Raw genomic sequence first — 25,843 nt, 5'->3', positions numbered from 1 at the left:
TGGTCCACGAGGACCAAACTGGGTTTGTGAAGGGGAGACAGCTGAACACGAATATACGGAGGTTGTTAGGGGTAATGATGATGGCCCCACCAGAGGGAGAAACGGAGATAGTAGTGGCGATGGATGCCGAGAAAGCATTTGATAGAGTGGAGTGGGATTATTTGTGGGAGGTGTTGAGGAGATTTGGTTTTGGAGAGGGGTATGTTAAATGGGTGCAGCTGTTGTATAGGGCCCCAGTGGCGAGCGTGGTCACGAATGGACGGGGATCTGCATATTTTCGGCTCCATAGAGGGACAAGGCAGGGATGCCCTCTGTCCCCATTATTGTTTGCACTGGCGATTGAGCCCCTGGCGATAGCGTTGAGGGGTTCCAAGAAGTGGAGGGGAGTACTTAGGGGAGGAGAAGAGCACCGGGTATCTTTGTATGCGGACGATTTGCTACTATACGTGGCGGACCCGGCGGAGGGGATGCCAGAAATAATGCGGATACTTGGGGAGTTTGGGGATTTTTCAGGGTATAAATTGAACATGGGGAAAAGTGAGTTGTTTGTGGTGCATCCAGGGGAGCAGAGTAGAGAAATAGAGGACCTACCGTTGAGGAAGGTAACAAGGGACTTTCGTTACCTGGGGATCTAGATAGCTAAGAATTGGGGCACATTGCATAGGTTAAATTTAACGCGGTTGGTGGAACAGATGGAGGAGGATTTCAAGAGATGGGATATGGTATCCCTGTCAATGGCAGGGAGGGTGCAGGCGGTTAAGATGGTGGTCCTCCCGAGATTCCTCTTTGTGTTTCAGTGCCTCCCGGTGGTGATCACGAAGGCTTTTTTTAAAAGGATTGAAAAGAGCATCATGGGTTTTGTGTGGGCCGGGAAGACCCCGAGAGTGAGGAAGGGATTCTTACAGCGTAGCAGGGATAGGGGGGGGCTGGAAGAGATTAGAGAGGGCGTCCTGTAGGGGGACTAGCCTACAGGCTATGGTGACAGCCCCATTGCCGTTCTCACCGAGGAACTACACCACAAGCCCGGTGGTGGTGGCTACACTGAAGATTTGGGGACAGTGGAGACGGCATAGGGGAAAGACTGGAGCCTTGGGGGGGGTCCCCGATAAGAAACAACCATAGGTTTGCCCCAGGGGGAATGGATGGGGGATATGGAATGTGGCAAAGAGCAGGAATAACGCAACTGAAAGATCTGTTTGTGGATGGGAAGTTCGCGAGTCTGGGAGCGCTGACCGAGAAATATGGGTTGCCCCAAGGGAATGCATTCAGGTATATGCAACTGAGGGCTTTTGCGAGGCAACAGGTGAGGGAATTCCCGCAGCTCCCGACACAAGAGGTGCAGGACAGAGTGATCTCAAAGACATGGGTGGGGGATGGTAAGGTGTCAGATATATATAGGGAAATGAGGGACGAAGGGGAGACTATGGTAGATGAACTAAAAGGGAAATGGGAAGAAGAGCTGGGGGAGGAGATCGAGGAGGGGCTGTGGGCAGATGCCCTAAGCAGGGTAAACTCGTCGTCCTCGTGTGCCAGGCTAAGCCTGATTCAGTTTAAGGTATTACACAGGGCACATATGACTGGAGCACGGCTCAGTAAATTTTTTGGGGTGGAGGATAGGTGTGCGAGGTGCTCGAGAAGCCCAGCGAATCATACCCATATGTTTTGGTCATGCCCGGCACTACAGGGGTTTTGGATGGGGGTGACAAAGGTGCTTTCAAAAGTAGTAGGAGTCCGGGTCGAACCAAGCTGGGGGTTGGCTATATTTGGGGTTGCACAAGAGCCGGGAGTGCAGGAGGCGAGAGAGGCCGATGTTTTGGCCTTTGCGTCCCTAGTAGCCCGGCGCAGGATATTGCTAATGTGGAAAGAAGCCAAGCCCCCGGGGGTGGAGACCTGGATAAATGACATGGCGGGGTTTATAAAGCTAGAGCGGATTAAGTTCGTCCTATGGGGGTCGGCTCAAGGGTTCACCAGGCGGTGGCAACCGTTCGTCGAATACCTCGCAGAAAGATAGACGGAATGGGAAAAAGAAGGCAGCAGCAGCAGCCCAGGATCGGGGGGGGGGGGGGGGGGAGGAGAGGAGGAACCAGAAGGACTCTCAGGGTTGTTAATATATACTGTATAGTATGTATAGGTCGTTGCTACAGATAATTATATATTGGACTGTTAAATTATATTTTTGGAGAGTGTTACTTGTGACAAGGCAGTTGCCAATTAGGGCTAGTTTTCATTTTTGTTATTTATTATTTATTCATTTTTTGTTTATAAAATAGGTCATTGTTATTTGTGTTGTTATAATATTGTGTAAAGGATGCACAATGTACTGTGTTGGTTGACCAAAAATTTTCAATAAAATATTTAATAAAATTTAAAAAAACCAAAAAAAAAACTCTTAGTCCCCAGGGGCTTCCCGCCTTTCGGGATTTTCTCCAATACTGGAGTGGTTCGTTGATGAATGGGCGGTCTTGAGGTGCTCGTTCACCTCCTTTTGTGTAGGCTTCTGCTGGCGCCGAAGAGTCTGGTTTTGCTTTGTGTGTCTAAATGTTGCTTATTGTTCCCGGGGATTGCTCATCAGTATGCAGATGGCTGCTACATTGTTATGCTGATGGTCGCTGGTATCGATGTTGTCTGGCCTTTGCAGAGGCAAATACACAGCAAACCTGCAGCTGCTGGTTTCTGTCTATGTTGGCTGACTTTCCCATCAGCCTTTGCCGTTCGCCATTTTAAATCGGGAGCTGGCCAATTTAGGTGGCTACATGCTCTCCTTGTGATCCTAACGCGAAGCGTGAAGGATCATATAACTACGTTGCTTTCCATTCCCTGACCCGATGAGCACTTCTTTCATGGCCTCTACACTGACCATAACTCTGCAAAAAAATTTTTAACTGACAATTCTAAGGGGCGCTATGTCAAACAGGGACATGCATTACAAAACAAGAAAATGGGAACCTCTAACTATCCTTAATGCACTACACTCACTTAAACATTTCTTCACTCTAACTTCCTCAACCATACAAACAAAATCATAGCAGTTTATACACTTGTTTCCTGGCTTGGCAGTCAAGCTCAGGATTGTACAATTGCTCATGAACGGTTCTGAACATTTCTTTATTTACAACAAAACGCAAATTAATGCTCTTTATTATAGATCGCGGGGGTCTGGTCGTATCCGAAAATAGAGGATCTGATCCTATATACCGGGGTGCGTGCGCGGTAGGCTCTCCTTCTCCATTTTCTTAGACGCATAGTCTGCACGATGCAGCAGAGTATCGCCAATACCAACAAGGATTCTATTACGTAGGACAGGGAATACCAGGTTATAAACCTGTCACACCAAGATGGTGTGGTGTCACTGGTGACTGGGCTCTGGGTACTGTGGGGGCTTGAGGTCATGGGGTTCGTGTTCACGCGCAACCAAATGTCCATTATCACGATGCACAATCCAGAGGATGTCCTCATGGTGCGTCTTCTTTCACTTCTCTTCTCCGGTCCTGGAGCTTCTGGAGTTCTGTGGAAACAAGCATGGTGTCTGTAACTATCTTGGTTTAACATCTCGTACGATAGTCTGTCTGTCCTTTAGTGCCAATTACTCCCTTTATAATTGGTCACTATGTGTGACTCCCTCAATTTTTTTTTTCCCCAAAAAATGAATTTTAGGACAAGACACACTTTCAAATAATGAACCAGTGCGAGCCGTCTCGCAGACTGTGCGATTTACCATCCAAATGTTTCAGGATGTAAATAGCATGTGGTTGGCAACCTAAGGGTTACTTGAAACAAAACAAAACTTTTTGAACTAAAATTTCCAAAATGAGGTGCGTATGGGCCGCGACGGGTAAGTGTTGGATGGAGTCCCCGGGTAGGACAGCGACCAATGCCGTGTCTCCCCTACCCGAGCGTAGCTGACCAGAGGGGGGGTTCTCAGGCAGGGCGGGTCCCAAGCCGTTTCTCCACTGCCTGAGCAACCAACAAGAACGGGCAAGAAATGTAGTCATCGTGGTGGGGCTGCCGTAGTGGTTCTTCCCTCTAACCGGAAGGGCAGTTACGAACGGGTGTGTGGTATCTGTCGACAGACGAGTTCCGCTGAACTGGCGTCTGGGAGCTTAACAAGTCTCTGCAGACCAACTAGTTCCTCTGAACTGGCGTCTGGCCAATAGCAAGTCTCTGTGGGCAAGTCCTCAGAGGTTTCTGCTGAAAGGGCGTGGGGCCGTGGAAATTTTTTTTCCCGGTCTGACATACAACATTTAACAAACACTACAAACAACATAAAACAGGACATCGTAAATCACATTTGGACTGGGGTGTAACTAGCATATGGAGGGAGTGCAGCGGGACTGAAGAGAGGAAGGAGGAGTGAAACAAAAATGAAGTGGCCTTGTTGAGGTAACGCTGCCATGGGAAGTGGTGGGTAAGCGCTCACAGTTTGCATGGGGCAGCTGGGACCTTGTAGTTGCTGTGGGTGATGTTCTCTTGCATATCTGGGGGCTAGTCTAGCTGGTGGGGGTCTCCTGCAATCTTGGGCGAAGTGTCCTGACTGTCCACAGTTGTAACATGACCCCTGGGGCACATAAGGTGGAGCAGGCTCTCTGGTGCATTGCTCCCTTGGGTATGGTTCCCTGGGTGGGGGGTCGGGGCTGTTGGCGTTGTTGCCGGTTCGGGGGGCATTGGTGGGCTGATTCGGTTGCTGTTTCAGGGGGGCTTGACATTCTCGTGCGTAATGTCCTAATTGTCCGCAATTGTACCATTCCGGTGGTTTCTGTGGGGGGCTGTTCCTTCCTTCGTTTACCCATGCGGGGTTCTGGTGCGTTTTAACTGGATGCATGTCTGCCTGCTCTTCCTGCTGTTCTTCGGGTTTCCTAACTGCGGGTTTGTTTTGTGCAGACTGCTCCCAGGTGCGGGACAATCTTTTTAAAACCCATTTGTCATTGTGGGCTTCCTCAGAGGGGAAATAATCGTACAGGCTTTTTGTCCTGCCTCTGTGGCATGGGAGATAAGGGTGCGGGTCCATTTGGCCATGTTGTCTGGGGACAAATGGGCGCGTCTAAGTCTCCAAAAACTGCTGCAAAATGGATCCACAGGCGTCCAGCAAATGCTATGGGATGCTCGGTTTTCTTTTGCCTGCATTCGTTGAGGCCATCTACGGGGTCACCCCGGTTATACCCGATCGCATCCAGGATCGCGGTATGCATTTCTGCAAGGGTGCCTCCTCCTACATTCTGTGGGTTGGGAAGGGCTGCTGCGACTGAAGTGTCTAAACTTAAAACTGTGAGCTTTACATGCTCTCGCTCTTCCAGGCCGTACATGGTCACCTGATGCTCTACTGTGGCAAAGAAATGGTGGGGGTCTGAGGTGGGGAGGAACAGTGTGATCCTATCGCACGCGTCCCGTAATTGGGGTCACTGTTAAGGGGGTGGAGTATAGAAATTCTGTGTCGTCTGCTGTGGCTGTGCGGTGGGTGGTTACTGGGTTCGTTGGAGCCTGAAGTATCTGCTGTGTGGGGGGTTGGGGCGCTTTCCTCTTTTGTGGCTTTCCCTGCGCACATGTTCCCTGAACATATTTCTGCGCTGTTTCATTCAATTCTTCCCAATCAGGGCCGTCTTCCTCATCTAATTTCGCTCCAAAAGTTTCCTGGAGTCCTTTCTGAACTGAAAGCAGCGATTGCAGCTCTGCAATCTGCTTCCGGCATTTTGCGTGATCTAGAGTGCTTTGTCTTTGCTCTGTGGTGGCAGCATGGAGTGCTCTTAACGCTGCCTTTAGGTCGCTGCACTGTCTCTGCAATGCTTCTACCTGCTTTTCTGTTTCTTCACGTACCAGGACTGCACGTTGCTTGTCCTGATGGGCCTTTTCATATTGAGACTGGAAGCTGTGCGCCAGACAAGACTGGTGAGCCCTTTTGGCATCCTCCACCTCTCCATCTTTTGCTGCCAATTCCTCCTCAATTCTAAGTTCTCTCTTTCTACCTCGCTTACATCGACCTTACTCATTCGATGTATGCCCTCTACTTCTTTCCGGAGCGTCCTAACGACCTCCTCTGTGCCTCGCAATTGTGCGAAGCAGGACACGATTGCCATCGGCTTGCGAGCATTCCCTAAGCTCTTTTTGTGGATCTCGCTCAGGTTCTCCCACCAAGTATATCCTATATTCCCGGGGCTTGATTCCTCGTTGTCACAGAATTCATTCCAAAGGAGCCATCCTTTCCCTTTGAGATATTTCCTGATCTCTTCCTCCCAAATGGGACATTGTCCAACTCTACTGCTGCTGGTCGCTGCGACCGCAAATTCCTCTGGGTTCATGAGGCGTTGCGTTGCCTGCATTGCCATCTTTCTTATCCGAATACTGCTCCTCAAATTTGGGGCAGGGGTAGTAAGGCGGTGCTGTAAATACGGGTACGGTTTTCGCTACTTTCCGATATACAAACTTAACGACAGTTTTGTCGCAACACAAAATCTATCAGTTTTACCTTATCGCCCTGTTAGTTATGCATGCATACACACACTTCCGAATTAGGAGTATTGATCAGAACTGCTTGAACGCTTGTGGTTTTCTGTTTCCAATTAAATCTCTAATTCAAATTCTTGGGTTCTCCCGGAGTGGTTATGCCACTTCTCGATCGGGTCCCATCAGGATGTTGCCAAATAATGTTGCTAACTTTCTCCTTGGTTCAATTGCTCTGTTTTATTACCGTTGCTCTCGAGTCGCCAGGTATCTTTTTAAAAAAATAATTTTTATTAAAGTTTTTCATAAAATATCAATAACAAAATGAGAAAGAAAAAAGAACCCAACAGGATTAAGTACAAAACACAATCTAAAAAAGCAACCCCCCAAACCCCCCCCCTGTACATAAATAAAAATTAACACAACAGGTGTATACACCCCCTCAGACCCTCCAGTGTAAATAACATAAACCAAAATAAAGTAAACCCCCCCCCCCCCCCCCCCGAGCTGCTGCTGCCATTGACCAATGTCTATCGTTCTGCCAGAAAGTCTAAGAACGGTTGCCACCGCCTAAACAATCCTTGTACCGACCCTCTCAAGGCGAATTTCACCCTCTCCAATTTAATGAACCCTGCCATATCGCTGATCCAGGATTCCACGCTTGGGGGGCCTTGCATCCTTCCACTGAAGAAGAATCCTTTGCCGGGCTACCAGGGACGCAAAGGCCAGAATTCCAGCCTCTTTCACCTCCTGCACTCCCGGCTCCTCTATGCCACCCCAAATATTGCGAGCCCCCAGCCCGGTTTGACCCTGGATCCTACCACCCTCGACACCGTCCTCGCTACGCCCTTCCAAAATTCCTCCAGCGCTGGGCATGCCCAGAACTTATGGGTGTAATTTGATGGGCTCCCTGAGCACCTAACACACCTGTCCTCACCCGCAAAGAACCGGCTCATCCTTGTCCTGGTCATGTGTGCCCTGTGCAGCACCTTAAACTGTATGAGGCTGAGCCTCGCGCACGAAGAGGAAGAGTTCACCCTCCCTAGGGCACCTGCCCACGGCCCCTCTTCGATCTCCTCTCCCAACTCCTCCTCCCACTTACCTTTCAACTCCACCACCGAGGCCTCCTCCTCCTCCTGCATCAGCTGGTAAGTTTCCGCGATCTTCCCCACTCCCACCCCCCCCCCCCCCGAGAGCACCCTGTCCTGTACTGTGTGTGGCAGTAGCCGCGGGAATTCCACCACCTGCCGTCTGGCAAGCGTCCTTACCTGTACGTACCTGAAGGTGTTCCCCGGGGGGAGCCCGTACTTTTCCTCCAGCTCACCCAAGCTCGCGAACTTCCCGTCCACAAATAGGTCCCCCAACTTTTGTATCCCTGCCCTGTGCCACCCCGAAAACCCTCCACCTGTTCTTCCTGGGGCGAACCGGTGGTTCCCCCGTAATGGGGTCCACGCCGAGGCCCCAACTTCCCCCCCCTTATGCCGCCTCCACTGCCCCCACATTTTGAGGGCCGCCACCACCAACGGGCTCGTGGTATACCTCCTTGGAGGGAGCGGCAGCGGCGCCGTTGCCAGCGCCCCCAGACTCGTACCCACACAGGACCCGTCTCCAGCCTCTTCCATGCAGCCCCCTCCCCCTCCATCACCCACTTGCGCACCACCGTCGCATTGGTGGCCCAGAAGTACCCACAGAGGTTGGGCAGCGCCAGCCCCCCCATCTCTACTCCGCTCCAGGAACACGCTTCTCACCCTCGGAGTCCCTCGCGACCACACAAACCACATTTATATTCCTGTTAACCCGCCTGAAAAAAGCCTTCAGGATAAACACTGGGAGGCACTGGAACAGGAACAAAAACCTTGGGAGCACCGTCATTTTGATTGACTGCTCCCTACCCGCCAAGGACAGCGGCAACGCGTCCCACCTCTTGAACTCCTCCTCCATTTGCTCCACCAGCCTGTAAAGTTAAGCCTATGCAGGGCCCCCCCAGCTCCTGGCCACCTGGACCCTCAAATATCTGAAGCTCCTCTCCGCCCTTTTCAGTGGGAGCTCGCCAATCCCCCTCTCCTGGTCCCCTAGCTGAACTACGAACAGCTCGCTCTTCCCCATATTGAGCTTGTACCCCGAAAAGTCCCCGACTTCCCTAAGGATCCTCATTACCTCTGGCATTCCTCCCACCGGGTCCGCCACATACAGCAGCAGGTCGTCCGCATAAAGCGACACCCTATGCTCCTCCTCACCCCGCACCAACCCCCTCCAGTTCCTCGACTCTCTCAGTGCCATATCCAGGGGTTCAATCCCCAGTGCGAAGAGCAGGGGGGACAGAGGACACCCCTGTCTCGTCCCTCGGTGCAACCGAAAGTACTCGGACCGCCTCCTATTTGTGGCCACACTCGCCATCGGGACCTCATACAACAGCCTAACCCACCTGACAAATCCCTCCCCAAACCCGAACCTCTTCAGCACCTCCCACAGGTACCCCCACTCTACCCTATCGAAGGCTTTCTCAGCGTCCATCACCACCACTATCTCCGCCTCCCCCTCCCTCGCCGGCATCATGATAACGTTCAAAAGCCTCCGCACATTCGCGTTCAACTGTCTCCCCTTCACAAACCCCGTCTGGTCTTCATGGATGATCTGCGGCACACAATCCTCAATCCTCGTGGCTAAGACCTTTGCCAGCACCTTGGCATCTACATTTAGCAAGGAAATCGGTCTGTAAGACCCACATTGCAGGGGATCCTTGTCCCGCTTCAGGATCAAGGAGATCAGTGCCCGGGACATCAAAAATATATATATATTTTATTAAAGTTTTCAAAACCAATTTTCCCCCCTGACAAATCATCAAAAAAGGTAACACAATAACTAATAAATAACATTGTTTAAGTTAAGTAGTTAACTAACAAAGTAACAAGAAATGGTGCCGCCCCCCCCCCCCCCCCCCCCCAACTAGAACAAAAACAAGTTGCCCCCCCCCCCCTTTCCCACCCTCCTCCCCCACCTCCTCTCTTTCTGGACTGCTGCTGCTGGCTATCTATTTTCCCCTAATGTTCCGCTAGATAGGCAAGGAATGATTGCGACCGCCTGGAGAACCCCTGAGCCTATCCTCTCAGCGCAAACGTCATCCGGTCCAGTTTTATGAACCCTGCCATATCGTTTATCCAGGCCTCCACGCCGGGGGGTTTCGCTTCCTTCCACATGAGTAAAATCCTTCGCCGGGCTACCAGGGACGCAAAGGCCACAATATCGGCCTCTTTCGCCTCCTGCACACCCGGCTCATCCGCTACCCCAAATATAGCTAACCCCCAGCCTGGCTTGACCCGGACCTTCACCAGCTTTGAGATCACTCTTGCCACTCCCCTCCAATACTCCTCCAGTGCTGGACACGACCAAAACATATGTGAGTGCTTCGCCAGGCTTCCCCCGCACCTCCCGCACCTGTCCTCTACTCCGAAGAACCTGCCCAACCTCGCTTCCGTTATATGTGCTCTATGCAGCACCTTAAATTGGATCACGAGGAAGAGGAATTTACCCTACTTAGGGCATCAGCCCACAAACCCTCCTCAATCTCCTCCCCGAGCTCCTCTTCACATTTTCCTTTCAGCTCTTCTACCAGCTCCTCCCCCTCTTCTCTCATCTCCCGGTATATTTCGGACACTTTGCCCTCCCCGACCCACACCCCCGAAAGCACTCTATCCTGGATCCCCTGTGTCGGGAGCAGTGGAAATTCCCTCACCTGTTGTCTCGTGAACGCCCTCACCTGCATATACCTAAAGATATTCCCCGGAGGCAGCTCATACTTTTCCACTAGCGCTCCCAAGCTCGCAAACGTCCCATCTATAAATAAATCTCCCACTCTCCTAATTCCTGCCCGGTGCCAGCTCCGGAACCCTCCGTCCAACCTTGCTGGGGCAAACCTATGGTTGTTCCTGATCGGGGACCACACCGAGGCTCCCAACACACCCTTCTGTCGCCAGATACTTAATGTTGCCGCCACCACTGGGTTCGTGGTAAACCTTTTCGGGGAGAGCGGTAGCGGCGCCGTCACCAGCGCTTTTAAGCTCGTTCCTTTACAGGATGCCATCTCCAGCCTCTTCCACGCCTCCCACTCTCCCTCTATCATCCACTTGCGGATCATCGCCACATTGGCGGCCCAGTAATAGTTGCCTAAATTCGGCAGCGCCAGTCCCCCTCTGCCCCTGCTACGTTGCAGGAACCCCCTCCTTACCCTCGGGGCATTCCCTGCCCACACGAAGCTCGTAATGCTCCAATCTATTTTCTTAAAAAAGGCCTTAGTGATCAATATGGGGAGACATTGAAACACAAATAGAAACTTCGGGAGGACCATCATCTTAATCGCCTGCACTCTGCCCGCCAGTGACAGCGGCAGCATATCCCACCTTCTGAAATCCTCTTCCATCTGCTCCACCAGCCGAGTCAGATTGAGTTTGTATAAAGTTCCCCAGCTCCTGGCTATCTGAATCCCCAAATATCGGAAGTTTCTTTCCGCCCTCCTTAGCGGCAGGCCATCTATCCCTTTACTCTGGTCCCCGGGGTGTATTACAAAAAGCTCACTCTTTCCCATGTTAAGCCTATATCCCGAAAAGTCTCCAAACTCCCTCAATATCTGCATAACCTCTGTCCCCCCCCACGGGATCCGCCACATACAGCAGTAGGTCATCTGCATAGAGTGACACTTGGTGTTCCTCTCCCCCTCTAACCACCCACCTCCATTTCCTAGAGTCTCTCAGCGCTATGGCCAGTGGTTCAATTGCCAACGCGAACAGTAATGGGGACAGAGGGCACCCCTGCCTTGTTCCCCTATGTAACCGAAAATACTCCGATCTTTGCCGGTTTGTGACTACACTTGCCACTGGGGCTCCATGGAGGAGTTTAACCCAGCTGACAAACCCCTCCCCGATCCCAAACCTCCTCCGCACCTCCCATACGTACTCCCACTCTACCCTATCAAATGCCTTCTCTGCATCCATTGCTGCCACTATCTCTCCCTCTCCCTCTGCTGGGGGCATCATTATCACCCCCAATAGCCGTCGCACGTTGACATTCAATTGTCTCCCCTTTACAAACCCTGTCTGGTCTTCGTGCACCACCCCCGGGACACAATCCTCTATCCTCATTGTCAGCACTTTAGCCAGCGACTTGGCGTCCACATTCAGGAGCGAGAGAGGCCTATAAGCCCCGCATTGCAGCGGATCTTTATCCCGCTTCAGGATTAGTGATATCGTCGCCTCCGACATTGTCGGGGGTAGAGTCCCCCCTTCTCTGGCCTCGTTGAAGGTTCTTGCCAGCAGCGGGGCCAGCAAGTCCACATATTTCCTATAAAATTCCACCGGGAACCCATCTGGTCCCGGTGCCTTCCCTGCCTGCATGTTCCCCAGCCCTTTAGTCACCTCGTCCACCCCGATTGGCGCCCCCAGGCCTGCCACCTCCTGCTCCTCCCCCTTCGGGAACCTTAGTTGGTCCAGAAACTGCTGCATCCCCTCTTTTCCCTCCGGGGGTTGGGACCTATATAACTTCTCATAAAAGGTCTTAAACACCTCATTTACCTTCCCTACACTCCGCACCGTAGTTCCCGTTTCATCCCTAACTCCCCCTATTTCCCTCGCTGCTGTCCTCTTACGAAGCTGGTGGGCCAGCAGCCGACTCGCCTTGTCCCCATACTCTTATCTCATCCCCTGTGCCTTCCTCCACTGTGCCTTCCTCCACTGTGCCTTCCTCCACTGTGCCTTCCTCCACTGTGCCTTCCTCCACTGTGCCTTCCTCCACTGTGCCTTCCTCCACTGTGCCTTCCTCCACTGTGCCTTCCTCCACTGTGCCTTCCTCCACTGTGCCTTCCTCCACTGTGCCTTCCTCCACTGTGCCTTCCTCCACTGTGCCTTCCTCCACTGTGCCTTCCTCCACTGTGCCTTCCTCCACTGTGCCTTCCTCCACTGTGCCTTCCTCCACTGTGCCTTCCTCCACTGTGCCTTCCTCCACTGTGCCTTCCTCCACTGTGCCTTCCTCCACTGTGCCTTCCTCCACTGTGCCTTCCTCCACTGTGCCTTCCTCCACTGTGCCTTCCTCCACTGTGCCTTCCTCCACTGTGCCTTCCTCCACTGTGCCTTCCTCCACTGTGCCTTCCTCCACTGTGCCTTCCTCCACTGTGCCTTCCTCCACTGTGCCTTCCTCCACTGTGCCTTCCTCCACTGTGCCTTCCTCCACTGTGCCTTCCTCCACTGTGCCTTCCTCCACTGTGCCTTCCTCCACTGTGCCTTCCTCCACTGTGCCTTCCTCCACTGTGCCTTCCTCCACTGTGCCTCTGCCTTCCCTGTGGTCAGCAGGTCAAACTCCATCTGGAGTCTTCGCCTCTCCCTATATAGTCCTTCATCCGGGGCCTCCGCATATCTTTTATCCATACTCAAAATCTCCCCAAGTAATCTCTCCCTCTCTTTGGCCTTGTTTTCCCCTTTTAAGCCCTGATGGAGATCAACTCTTCCCTCACCACCACCTTCAGCGCTTCCCATACTACCCCCCACTTGGACCTCCCCATCATCATTGGCCTCCAGGTACCTTTCGATACATCCCCGCACCCTTCCACAGACTCCCTCATCTGCCAATAATCCCACATCCAGTCACCAGAGTGGGCGCTGTTCCCCCTCCTCTCCTAGTTCCAGATCCACCCAGTGCGGGGCACGGTCTGAAACAGCTATGGCCGAGTACTCCGTTCCTTCCACCCTCGAAATCAGTGACCTACCCAAAACAAAGAAATCTATCTGGGAGTATACTTTATGGATATGGGAGAAAAAGGAGAACTCTTTGGCCAGCGGCCTAGCGAATCTCCACGGATCCACTCCCCCCATTTGGTCCATAAACCCCCTAAGCACCCTGGCCGCTGCCGGCCTTCTTCCGGTCCTGGATCTAGATCTATCTAACCCTGGGTCCAGCACGGTATTGAGACCCCCCCCCCCCCCCCCCCCCATTACCAAGTTTCCTACCTCCAGGTCCGGGATACGTCCCAGCATCCGCTTCATAAATCCCGCATCGTCCCAGTTCGGGGCATATACATTTACCAGCACGACCTCCATTCCCTGCAGTCTGCCACTCACCATCACATATCTGCCACCGTTGTCCACTACTATATTCCTAGCCTCGAACGACACCCGTTTCCCCACCAATATAGCCACCCCTCTATTCTTTGCGTCCAGCCCTGAGTGGAACACCTGTACCACCCATCTTTTCCTTAACCTAACCTGATCCGCCATCTTCAGATGCGTCTCCTGAAGCATGGCCACCTCTGCCTTCAGTCCTTTTAAGTGCGCGAACCCACGGACCCTCTTAATCGGCCCATTTAGGCCTCTCACGTTCCACGTGATCAGCCGGATTGGGGGGCTGCCCCCCCCCACCCCAAACCAAAAAATAGGCATAACATATCCACCGCAGTCCCCAATCGCCCATCCCGACCATCAGCCTGTGTCCAGCTTCTCGGCCTGAACAAAGGCCCACGCCTCCTCCGGAGACTCAAAATAATGGTGCTGGTCCTTGTAGGTAACCCACAGTCACGTCGGCTGCAACCTGCCAAACTTCACCCCCTTCCTGTGCAGCACCGCCTTCGCTCTATTGTACCCGGCCCTCCTCTTTGCCACCTCCGCACTCCAGTCCTGGTATATCCGAACCTCCGCGTTCTCCCACCTGCTGCCCCTCCTTCTTGGCCCACCTGAGCACACACTCCCGATCGACGAACCTCGGGAGGCCCAGAATCCGCAGATTCTTCCGCCTCGACCGATTCTCCATCTCCTCGAACTGCTCCTGCCATTTCTTGTGGAGCGCCTCGTGCGCCTCCACCTTTACCGCCAGGCCTAAGATCTCGTCCTCATTGTCAGAGATCTTTTGTCGAGCCTCTCGGATCGCCACCCCCTGGGCTGTCTGTGTCTCTAGCAGCTTATCAATAGAAGCCTTCATCGGCTCTAGCAGGTCCGTTTTAATCTCTCCTGAGGCAGCGCTGGATACCCTCCTGTTGCTCCTCCGCCCACTGCCTCCACGCTGCCTGGTCTCTGCCCGCCGCCATGTTGTCCTTCTTCCCTCCTTCTTCGGGTCCACCACCACCTTTTTTGTCCTCCCGCTCCTAGTTAAAGCCATATACTGACGGGGAGCTATTATTAACTCCTTCCCACACCAGGAAAAGTCGTAAAAGTGCCCTTGGGGGCCCATAAAGAGCCTAAAAGTCCGTTTTTGCGGGAGCCGCCGAATGTGCGACTTAGCTCCGGATAGCCACAACTGGAAGTCTCGAGAGGGAATCCTTTTGGCAGTGTTCGCTTCACCAATCTGCCCCAAAAAGTCTGTGGAAACTCCTGAAAAAGGTCCGAGTCCGTTCCGGATGGTATCTGCCGAATGGGCGACCTACTCCTCCATGGCCGCCACCGGAAGCCTCATCCCCGCTGCTTCAATGGCCTTGGTAGATCTTTTCACAGTTGTTCCCTCTGCTGCTAGAATTCACCTTTAATAAAGGCCCTCAAGTCAGCTTGCAGCCTTTAAGCTTGCCCTTTCCCTGCCTGCATGCTGGAAGAGGCTTTGTTTATCCTGCAGTTACAGCCAAATCTTTTACTGTTTCTGCCGGGTCTGGTAACCAAGAGACATACCATTCCCGGGGGACACTGTCAGGGGAATGTTGCATCTTCTTCCCACACCGGGAAATGTCGAAAAAATGCCGTGGGGGCCCTGTAAAGAGCCCAAATGCCCATTCCAAGCGGGAGCTACCGAACATGCGACCTAGCTCTGCATAGCCGCACCCGGAGGTCCCTCGCCAGGTATCTTTATGATACCGCCACGAGGTTCAAGTCCGAGTAATGATCAATAACCCAATACACCGATTAGTAAGATTGAAATCAAAGCATATTTATTGTACACAGTAATCGCTACTCATGCACAAATTCTACGTCTAAGCTACTTCTACAACTAACAGGCCTATACTTAACTTCGGACTGGCACACCACGTCAGGGGAACAAGTGGCCTTTCGTTCGGGTTCTGAGTCTGCGGGATTCGAAGTTGGTACGGATTGGTAGCTAGGAGCGCTTATCTCGTAGCGAGCGTTGAATTAAAACTTACTTTGTTCGGGGGCACTGCACTGGTCACGGTCAATGTTGGTTCGTGTTTCTGGGTGACCCGGGCAGGACGAAGAGGTGAAGAGAGATCGATTTGAACTTGGGGCTTAGCTCTTATAGTCCCCAGGGGCTTCCCGCCTTTCGGGGCGGACCCTGTACCTGGTCCCAAGTGATTGGACTTTGTCCCAATCGCTTGGTTCGATTTTCTCCAATACTGGAGCTGTTCCCTGATCGATGGGCGGTCTTGAGGTGCTCGTTCACCTCCTTTGTGTTGGCTCCTGCTAGGGCCGAGGAGTCTGGCTTTGCTTTGTGTGTCCAAAATGTTACTTATTGTTCCCGGGGATTGCTCATCAGTATGCAGATGGCTGCTACATTGTTATGCTGATGGTCGCTGGTATCGATGTTGTCTGGCCTTTGCAGAGGTAAATACACAGCAAACCTGCAGCTGCTGGTTTCTGTCTATGTTGGCTGACTTTCCCATCAGCCTTTGCCGTTCGCCATTTTAAATCGGGAGCTGGCCAATTTAGGTGGCTACAGGAATGAGGTGGATATTTTTTAGTTCAGGAAAATTGGAGGAGTTACAATTAAAGGATGTAGAAATAAAACTGATGTATCAGAAAGCATATACGGAAGAGGAACGAGTGTATACCAGAGTGTTATTACCGTAAAAGTGATGTCTTGATGAGGAAATGGAGACCTTTACATATGCAGGCGGATGTAAAGTGGGCAGAAGTTCATGAAGTAGTATTGCCGGTAGGGTATAGAAAGGAAGTATTGCGAGTTGCACCTGAGGTACCAGTGGGGGATCATTTGGGAATGAGGAAAACTTGAGCTAAAATACAAAAACATTTTTATTGGCCTGGACTACATAAAGATGTAGTTAAATTTTGTCGATCATGTCACACGTGTCAAGTGATAGCGATCCCTCAAGCAGTGATAAAACCAGCGCCCTTAATACCCATTGCAGCATTTGAGGAACCTTTTACAATGGACCCAATTGATTTCGTAGGACCACTTCCTAAAACAAAAAATGGGAATCAATATCTTTTGACGAAAATGGATGTGTCTACTAGGTTTCCAGAGGCCATTCCAGTAGGTAATATTACAGCTAAAAAGATTGTGGAGGAGTTACTTAAATTCTTTACTAAATATGGACTACCCACAGTAATACAATCTGATCAAGGATCGAATTTTACCTCCAGGTTATTCAAAGAAGTTATGGATAGCTTGGGAATAAAACCATTTCAATCATCCAGTATCGCAGGGAGCATTAGAAAGATGGCATCAGACATTAAAGACTATGTTGAGGGCTTATTGTCAAGATTATCCAGAGGATTGGGATAAAGGAATTCCATTTGTACTGTTTGCAATTAGGGATGCACCTAATGAGTTAACCAAATTCAGTCCTTTTGAACTACATTTTGGTCATGAGGTAAGAGGACCACTTAAATTGATTAAGGAAAAATTGGTGAATGAGAAATTAAAACTTACATTATTGGATTACGTGTCAAATTTTAGGGAACGATTAAATAGAGCAGGTGAATTGGCTAGACAACATTTGAAAGTTGCACAAAATGTGATGAAACGGATAGCGGACAAGAAATCCAAAGTTCGTAGTTTTGCCAGTGGAGATAGAGTTTTAGTATTGTTTCCAGTGGTAGGTGAACCTTTAAAAGCAAGGTTTTGTGGACCTTATCAGATTGAAAGGAAATTAAGTGAGGTGAATTATGCAGTAAAAACACCAGATAGAAGGAAGACTCACCGGGTGTGTCATGTGAATATGCTTAAAAGGTACTTTGAAAGGGAAGGAGAGAAAAAGGAGGAGATTTTAACGATTCTAACTCAAAGTGATGAACCAAATCCAGATGACTGTGAATTTGACATAATTCGAATTAAATTGGAAAATGAGGATATTCTTAAAAATTGGGATAAATTGTTGAGGTACCTTCCTGAGGAAAAGCAGACTGACCTGAAAGAGTTGTTGATATTATATGGGCAATTTTGTGGAGATAAATTGGGAAGTACTAAAATGGCTATACATGATGTAGATGTGGGAAATGCTGTTCCAATCAAACAACATTCATACAGACTTAACCCTTTAAAATTGGCACAGGTTACCAAAGAGATTGAGAGTATGCTTAAAAATGGCATAATTGAAGTGGGTTGCAGCCAATGGAGCTCACCCATAGTGATGGTACCTAAACCAGACGGTACCCAACGGTTGTGTGTGGACTATAGAAAGGTTAATGCAGATACCAGAACAAACTCTTATCCTAACCCACGTTTGGAAGATTGCATTGAGAAGGTGGGACAATTGGCTTTTATTTCCAAATTGGATTTACTTAAAGGTTACTGGCAGGTACCTTTATCCGAAAGGGCGAAGGAGATACCAGATGGTATATATCAATTCAAAGTTCTGCTATTTAGCATGAAAAATGCCCCAGCCACATTTCAACGGTTAACTAACAAAGTTGTTTCAGGATTACCCAATTGTGTGGTATACATCGGCGATCTAGTAATTTTCAGCCAGACATGGAAAGAACATTTAAAACGGGCAGCACGGTGGCGCACGTGGTTAGCACGGTTGCCTCATGGCGCCGAGGTCCCAGGTTCGATCCCGGCTCTGGGTCACTGTCCGTGTGGAGTTTGCACATTCTTCCGTGTTTACGTGGGTTTTGCCCCCACAACCCAAAATATGTACAATGTAGGTATCGCCAGCTCACCTCCAATATGAAGTCAACTAGCTGTTGCTTCGCCAAACTCTCTTCAATGTCCCTTCGTGCTTTAAAAGTGATAATTTCTCCCCTGTTCGCAGCCTTCAGCGCCCCCCAGAACGTGGAGGTTGAGACCTTCCCATTCTCATTATTAGTAATATACTCGTCTATGGCCTGTGATATTTTCTCGCAAAAAGCCTTATTGGCTAGGAGGGCTGTTACCAACTTCCAAGGTGGGGGGCGTTAGGCACGGCCCGTCTCCAACCTCACATCCACACAGTGTGGAGCATGGTCAGAGATTACTATTGCGGAGTACTCCGCCCTCACCAGCCATGGAAGCACCGATTTTCCCACTACAAAGAAGTCGATCTGGGAATATATACTTGGGAGAAGGAGAAATTAAATGAAATGAAAATTGCTTATTGTCACAAGTAGGCTTCAAATGAAGTTACTGTGAACAGCCCCTAGTCGCCACATTCCAACGTCTGTTCGGACTCCTCCCCTGGGTGAATGAATCGCCTAGGTCCACCGCCCTACCTGCTCCATATATAGATCGAGTTCTTTCGCCATGCTGGAGGTCTTTCCTGTTTTGGAGTTCGTCTGCAGGGACCGTGCAAAAGTGCTCTCTGCCTTGGTATGTGACCCAGAGCTTTTCTGGGTACAGCATTCCGAACCGTACACCGTTCTTGTACAGTGCTGCTTTCGCTTTGTTGAATTTGGCTTGGCGCTTGGCCAGGTCAACCCCAAAGTCCTGGTATATTCCAATCTTGTGTCCTTCTCAGCTGCAATTTCTGGATTGCCTAGCCCGATTCGCTCCTGGTCTTGGTATCGGTGCATTTTCGCAATTATTGCCCTCGGCCGGTCCCTGGCTTTGGTCGGAGCGATTGGTGCGCACTGTAAATTTTCTTTTGAGTTGGGGAAGCTCTCCCTTCCCACCAGGTTACCCAGTATTTAGGCCAAATATTTTGTGGGGTCCCTACCTCCGATCCCCTCCGATAGGCCCACGATTCTCAAGTTCTGCCGCCTCGACCGATTCTCTTTGTCTTCAATCTTTCCTTGCAGGTTGACTTGTGTCGCAGCCAGCCTCTCCACCTCCTTTTCCAGGGCGACGATCCGGTCGCTCTGGTCTGTTGCAGCTTTTTCCAGGTCTTTGATCGTCGCCACCTGGGCCTCCAGTCACTTTCCGGCTCTGTCCAGGGCCAACCGCATGTGTGCCAGAGCTTCGGCCGCTGCGCCCTTCACCGCAGCCTGGATATCCGGCTTTGTCTCGTCTCTTTGTTCCATCAACGCTCTTGAGAGGAATGTTCTCCAACCGTCCCCCGGTGAGGGAGGGCTGGTTGGACCCTCTTGCTCCGTCGAAGTCTGGGTTGCGCCGCCTCGTGCACCGGTCGGTTTGTCCGTCTGCAGCTTGTCCAGGCTCTTCCCACTCCTGGGCTTCACTCGACCCTTGGGCTGGCTCTTATTTGGCATCCCTCCTCTGTTGTTCTGTTAGTGTTATAGAGATGGTTGCTCAGTTTGTAAGCATTATTAGGTAGAAAGTGCCTGTTTTTCAGGTTCGCGGGAGGAGAGCCACCTGATGTGTGACTTCTCAGCACGTCACCAGAAGTCCTGTGCCAAATTACTTTTGTTGCAAATTGTATCTTGTAACACACACTTTCTCTTTTCTGCCCCATGTGTGACTGTGGCCTACAGTAAGCCCTGACTTAAGGTGCATCCATCCCGCCGGGACCCCCCGCCCCGCTGGGTAGGGGAGAATACCGGCCAAGAAGGGCTGGAAACACTCTAAGTCTGTGACATTTGTGATGATCCATGTGCTGGGCAAAGCCTGTATTTTCCTATGTGCCAAGTCCCTAATTCGTTTCCTGATTATGACATCATTAGTTTCTAAGAAATGCCCATCTGACCTGGTGTTGCCATGGGGATGAACAGCTATAATAATAAGGTATAATAATAAGGTGTTCCTGTACCGTGACTTTTAAGTGAAACACCTTTTAAGCGAATCACATTTTCGTATTAAAACCAATATGAAAGCTGTAGTTGGGTTCTGTAAGACTTTCCTCATTAGAAAAAAGAACTTTAAAATATTATGCCGAAGTTGAAATACTTTACAATGCTTAACTCGTATACTGGTAAATGTAATAATTAAAAAAAATAAACTTAAAAATAGAAAAGAAATATGGTAACTTCCTACGTATAATCGTACCAGCTCTCTGCTTTGCTCGCCACACATGCCGCTCTTTTGACCCTCTTAGTATCTGCAAATCTTTCTCTCGCCATCTCTCTTGCTCCCTAACCTCTTGTTTCTGATTTTACAACTTGCGACCTTTCTGGCTCCCTAATGCATCATCTTGCTTCCAATCTGCTAGTTCATGGCCTCGCCCCCTCCCTAACTTATGCCCTTGCCAGTCCTTGCTATTGCTGAATTCGCACTGCCCGACTTTCTCACTCTTTGCCTCCCTTTCCTGAACCATTGCTGTGACCATGGGTTCCGGAGATGAACGGTGAGAGGCAAGAAGGGTAACTTCAACTTGCAGTGGGTGTGAGATCAGCATCACCTCTTTTTGAACTGAAATCTCCCTTTCCATCTCAGCCTGGGTTTGAAAGCCACTGGGAACAGCTCCTGTGTCCATAGTTGGGCAGAGGCAGAGTAAGGGAGCCCGTTGCCCTGCTGGTTTTCTAAATGTAGTCAATCCAATATTAAGTTAATTGTCTTCATCATCAGGATCAGGGATCTGCTATCAGGAGATTTCAAGATTGGTGCAGAAACACCCAAGGGATCAACACTATTTCATCGCCATTAGAATTGTATCTTGTATTGTCTCCCTTCATTCTTCTTACCAACATGTATCACCGCACACTTCTCTGCATTGAATTTGATCAGCCATCTTCGTGAAGTCTATAATAACCTTCCTCACAGTGTACAACACTTCCAAATTTCATAAATTGTGTGCTGTACCCCCAATACCTCGTATCAGAAACAGCCGTGGCCTGAATCGTGGAGAAGATCATTGTATACTTCCTCTGTTTTCTGTCCTTTAGCCAACATTGTATCTATGCTGCTACTAATTATTCTACAGGTTTCATTTCTATGTTTGACTTTGTCAGATAACTTTTGAAAGTCCATATGCAGAACTTCAACTACATTACCCATTTTTGCCCCCTCCCTGTTGCTTCATCAAAAAAACTCGCTCAAGTTAGTGAAACAATTTGCTCTTAAATCCATGCTGGCTCTCCTTTATTAGTCCATACTTGTCCAAGTGGCTGTTCATTTTCTTCCAGTTTATTGTTTCCAAAAGCTGTCCCCAACATCAATGTTAACTCACTGACCTGTAATTGTCAAGTTTTCCCTATTTTGAACAAGGGTGCAATGTTTTCAACCCTCCAGTTCTCTGGCAGCGTTCCTGTATCCAAGGTTCATGCACAACATACAGTTCAGTTTTCCTAGGCAAGCCCTTGTACTCTGTAAATCTGAATGTGATGGTGTATATAAAATACTATGGGGTTAGGGTGAATAATTAACTCTTTTTATAAGATGTGTACTGAAAACAATATGATTTCACGATATACATCTTAATCCCAACTAATGACAAATATCATGCTACCTGTCGCTAAAATTTGGATGAAAAGCTATAAGTTAGTTTATTAAGAAAGGTTACTTGGGGCAAGATTAAAAATAAACAACATACGTTTGCTGCATTATAACACTTCAAAGTAACTCTAAGAAAATATTTATTTTACAAACTCTTTAAATGCTTGGAATCTCATTTTAGAAGAAATCATTTAAATATGAAATTAATCTTATGAAGTTCTTCATTATCCAGCATCAGCGAGCGATATACCAAGGAACTAAAAATACCAGTATCATTTATGTAGATAGCTCTTCATCTAGCTTGGTATGGTAGGGCGCCAGCCAGAGATTGTGAACAATAAATTAAAACTAACCGATTGTAAAACAGTGACAAACTATTGGAATAGTCACCCAGAAAGCAGAAAAGCATTTCGTACAACTTCAAAATTGTGAAATTGAAATCTTGCTCAGAGTTTGCGATGGGACACATGGAAATTTATGCAATCAGTATTGTTTATATCCACCTGACTGACTGTGTGTCCTCTAACGCTTGTTGAACAAATCCACATGAACCAACGTCCAAGCGCTGCTTTTGAATTGGCTGTTTCTGAATTATCTCGATCCTGACTTTGCATACCAAACAATTAGAAAACAGTAACTTTGCCAATGAATTGCTGGGAACCCATTCTTAGAAAATAAAAATTCACAGGGCTGGTTTAAAAAAAATTAAAAATGTGGTGATTGAAAAAAGCTCAGTGATTGATAGATTTGTGCTCAGCAGGAAACCAGCATGACCAAGTCAGGTGGACATCTGTAAATGTGGAGAAGAACTTTTCACATATGTAGTTCATTCTTTAGCTTGCAATGTTGTTTGAAGTAGAAGAGAATGAAGTGTCAGGTCAATGTCAGCAGTGTTTACATGGTACAGGTTCATTTTAACTTGTAAATTTAGAAACAACCCATGTTTACGTTGTTATATGGTGACTTGTGTAGAGGAATTTGGGTCATGCCCTGAACTGATAACTATCTGCTTGGGGTGTGGGGAGCAGGGGAGGGAGGTTAGTGCACTTGTAATACTCAGTGGACTTCATATCTTTATGTATGTGCCACTTCTGTGTTTTCTTTCACTCCCTAGTTTTGATTTATTATCCTGTTTATGATCTAGCAATTGTTTATGTGCATACTTCAATTTCAACAGTGGTCCAGGCCCTGTGACTTTCTACCTCTAATATAATTCCTGCCCTGACTAAATTGTTGGATTTGCTGCCTTCCTATCAATAGTGTATATGAGTTTTTGCCAGCAGCGAAATTTATAATTCTGCTGAATGAGTTTGATTTGCAAAACCCTCTAATTCTATGCAGCAGGATTGATTATTCTAATTATGATGCACCAATTTGTTATTATTATAAACTTAAACAGTTCATTTGAAGGATGTCTGTTTTCTTTGTGTGAGACATTAACTGTAGCTGTTGTTGCTAAGGCATCTGCTGTTCTGAGGTGATTGTTGTAGTGCTGACTGCTTGTTTTGCCTTCTCGCTGAGGAACAGGGAGTGGTACAGCACTGACTGTTAAAAATGGAATGGTCATGTTTTGGCCAAACAAAATTGCCTGAAGTACTCAGGCATTTTCTTCCCATGTTTTTGTTCAATGTTTCTAGGCATCACTATCTCCAGAAAGTTTGAACAAATAGTATTAAAAAAATGCAAGACATACAACATTGTTGAAGGCTAACCCAAGCCTTAACAGCCACAGGCTGTATAATACTTACATGAAGCTAAATATGTGTTGTCAAATGGTCCCTTGTGGTCTTGGGAATTGGAGAGTAAATTCAAGGTCACAAACAGATAGTGGTGGAAAGGGATTTGGGAAAAGTGACTATGTTAAAAGTAAATCCTGATCGGATGTATTTAAGACTCAATGTGCTTTTGCAAAGCTTTGTTGAGTCTCGGATGAGGAAGGCTTTAAGGGTTGCAGAATCATCATTTTCTGCCGTCTGATTTATTTCCTAAAATTCTCAATCATGAGAATCCTGGCACGTACACATACAGAAAGGAAACCTTTTTTGTCGATAAATAAACCAGGAATCACTTTGTTAAAGGACTTGTAACGTTCCTTGTTCTATAAGCTAAGCAGTTGGCAAATTACACTCGCTGTACCCCTGAAAATTAGATTCTCAAAGGAGTACAAACAATAGGCTCCAATTTTGTGAGCAGAAATACAACATACTTTCAGATGAAAGAAAATGATCAAAGATGGTCACAGAATTGGACATTAATGTGTGTGTATATTACATTTGTTATTGTTGGTGGGGAGACTTCCTCTAATAATTGACAAAGGTTTGTGTGTTGATAACTAAAAAATAAACCATATGAGGAAACCAGTAGATCTGCATTTGTTCCAAACTAAACATAGAAGGAACCCATAAAGAATCCATATAACACTCGAGATGGGATCTGTAATTGATACATAACACCAGGTTCATGTTCTGGATCTGTGTTAAGACACAGTTTGATAGATCCCAAAGAAAATGGTCGTACTGTAATTTTGCACTGCTTGGTGTCTGCTTTTGGAAGCATTTGACCATTATAGCTCAATTATCAGCCTGTAATCAAGGACTACATAATTTCCTCTTGGTATTGGCTGATGCCGTACCTAATCAAGAGGAATACCATCAATAATGGATTTTTGCACTGTTCTATGTAGCCTATTCAATATGATGGAAGGAGTGGCTCCAATGTAGTCCGGTTGGAACCGTGGGTTGGGGCAGTAAAAAGAGGTAGTGTGTTGTAAATGCTGGGAAGCAGGAAGTGAATATGTTGGGTTGTTTCAAGGTGTGGAGGGAATGTGCGGGTGCAAAGAGGAAGAGAGAGAAATGGACTAGGGAGGGAAAGAAATGGAAGTAGGGAAAAGAAAATTGTTTGTGCAATCTTTCTGCAATTTCATTCCAGCTTGCCTAAATAATGGGGCTAATTAAAACCCTTTTCTATTTCCGCAGTTTCCAGATGTTGCGGGATACGTGGGATTTGCAAACCTTCCCAACCAGGTCCATCGGAAATCCGTGAAGAAAGGATTTGAGTTCACATTGATGGTCGTTGGTAGGTTATGCCACCTGGTTTAGGCTATACGTGAATGCACACTGTTGTAAAGTCTATTATCTAGTTTAATTGCTGCAGTATTGTTTTTTTTGTATGAGTGTTAAGACGGTACAGCTTTGACATAATTTTGAAAGTGCAAAGCAACATTTTTTTTTCAAAAGTTAAAATAACACTGGCCCAAAACTTCCATTCCCCTGATCGGATCCCCAGGAAGTTTCCACACAAGGGATGCATGGCAATTGCCTGGGAAGTTGAAACTTCTGATGGAAGTTTAGTCTTACTCTGAACTGGGAAGCATCCCATACTCCGATTTAAATCAAAGACTTCAGATGGTTCCAACTCTGAGCAGAATTGTCGGAAGGATTCAAACAACTTTAAAAATATTTATTTTTATTGAGCTTTATACATTTTATATCACAAATTCACAAAGTCGAACAAAACCAACACCTATATCAACAAAAGAAGAAATTCCGACTGATGTCTGTAACAATTAACCCCCCCCCCATGACGAATATACTTCTCTTGCAGACTCTTTACATTGCCAGACTTGGCCAAAGTCTTGGGGCTGGTTTAGCACAGTGGGCTAAACACCTGGCTTGTAAAGCAGAACAATCCCTGCAGTGCAGGTTCAATTCCCGTACCAGCCTCCCCGAACAGGTGCCGGAATGTGGTGACTTCATTTGAAGCCCACTTGTGACAATAAGCGATTTTTATTTAATTTCATATCAAAGCATACATTTACAGTGGTTTATGTACAGTGTGGTTCAGGCATTAATTTGCCAGCAAACCAGTCTCTTGTAGTTTTCCACCCCTCTGCCTGTCCCCTGTATTCCTTTTGTGTGCGTTTGTTCCCCATCCTCCTGAGCCCCCCACTTTATTAGTTGCTGGCTACGATCAGGTCTTGAAACAAGTCGGTGGATGGCTTCTACCTCTTGTG

At 48.3% G+C, this 25,843-nt stretch overlaps 1 protein-coding gene across 3 annotated transcripts in view; it reads left to right on the top strand.

Annotated features, from left to right (window-relative positions):
* LOC140410176 (septin-2) overlaps window positions 1-25,843 on the top strand; it is a 260,093-nt gene that overhangs the window by 24,966 nt on the left and 209,284 nt on the right. For all 3 annotated transcript variants that reach the window (XM_072498165.1, XM_072498163.1, XM_072498164.1), the window contains exon 3: window positions 24,807-24,906. In XM_072498165.1, coding sequence (XP_072354266.1) covers window positions 24,807-24,906 — 100 coding nt within the window. The remainder of the gene's footprint in view (window positions 1-24,806; window positions 24,907-25,843) is intronic.

Source organism: Scyliorhinus torazame, chromosome 1 (genome assembly GCF_047496885.1).
Source record: "Scyliorhinus torazame isolate Kashiwa2021f chromosome 1, sScyTor2.1, whole genome shotgun sequence".
NCBI classification, from domain to species: Eukaryota; Metazoa; Chordata; class Chondrichthyes; order Carcharhiniformes; family Scyliorhinidae; genus Scyliorhinus; species Scyliorhinus torazame.
The sequence above is the reverse complement of the archived record's forward strand: the minus strand, read 5'-3'. Positions and strand labels throughout refer to the sequence as shown.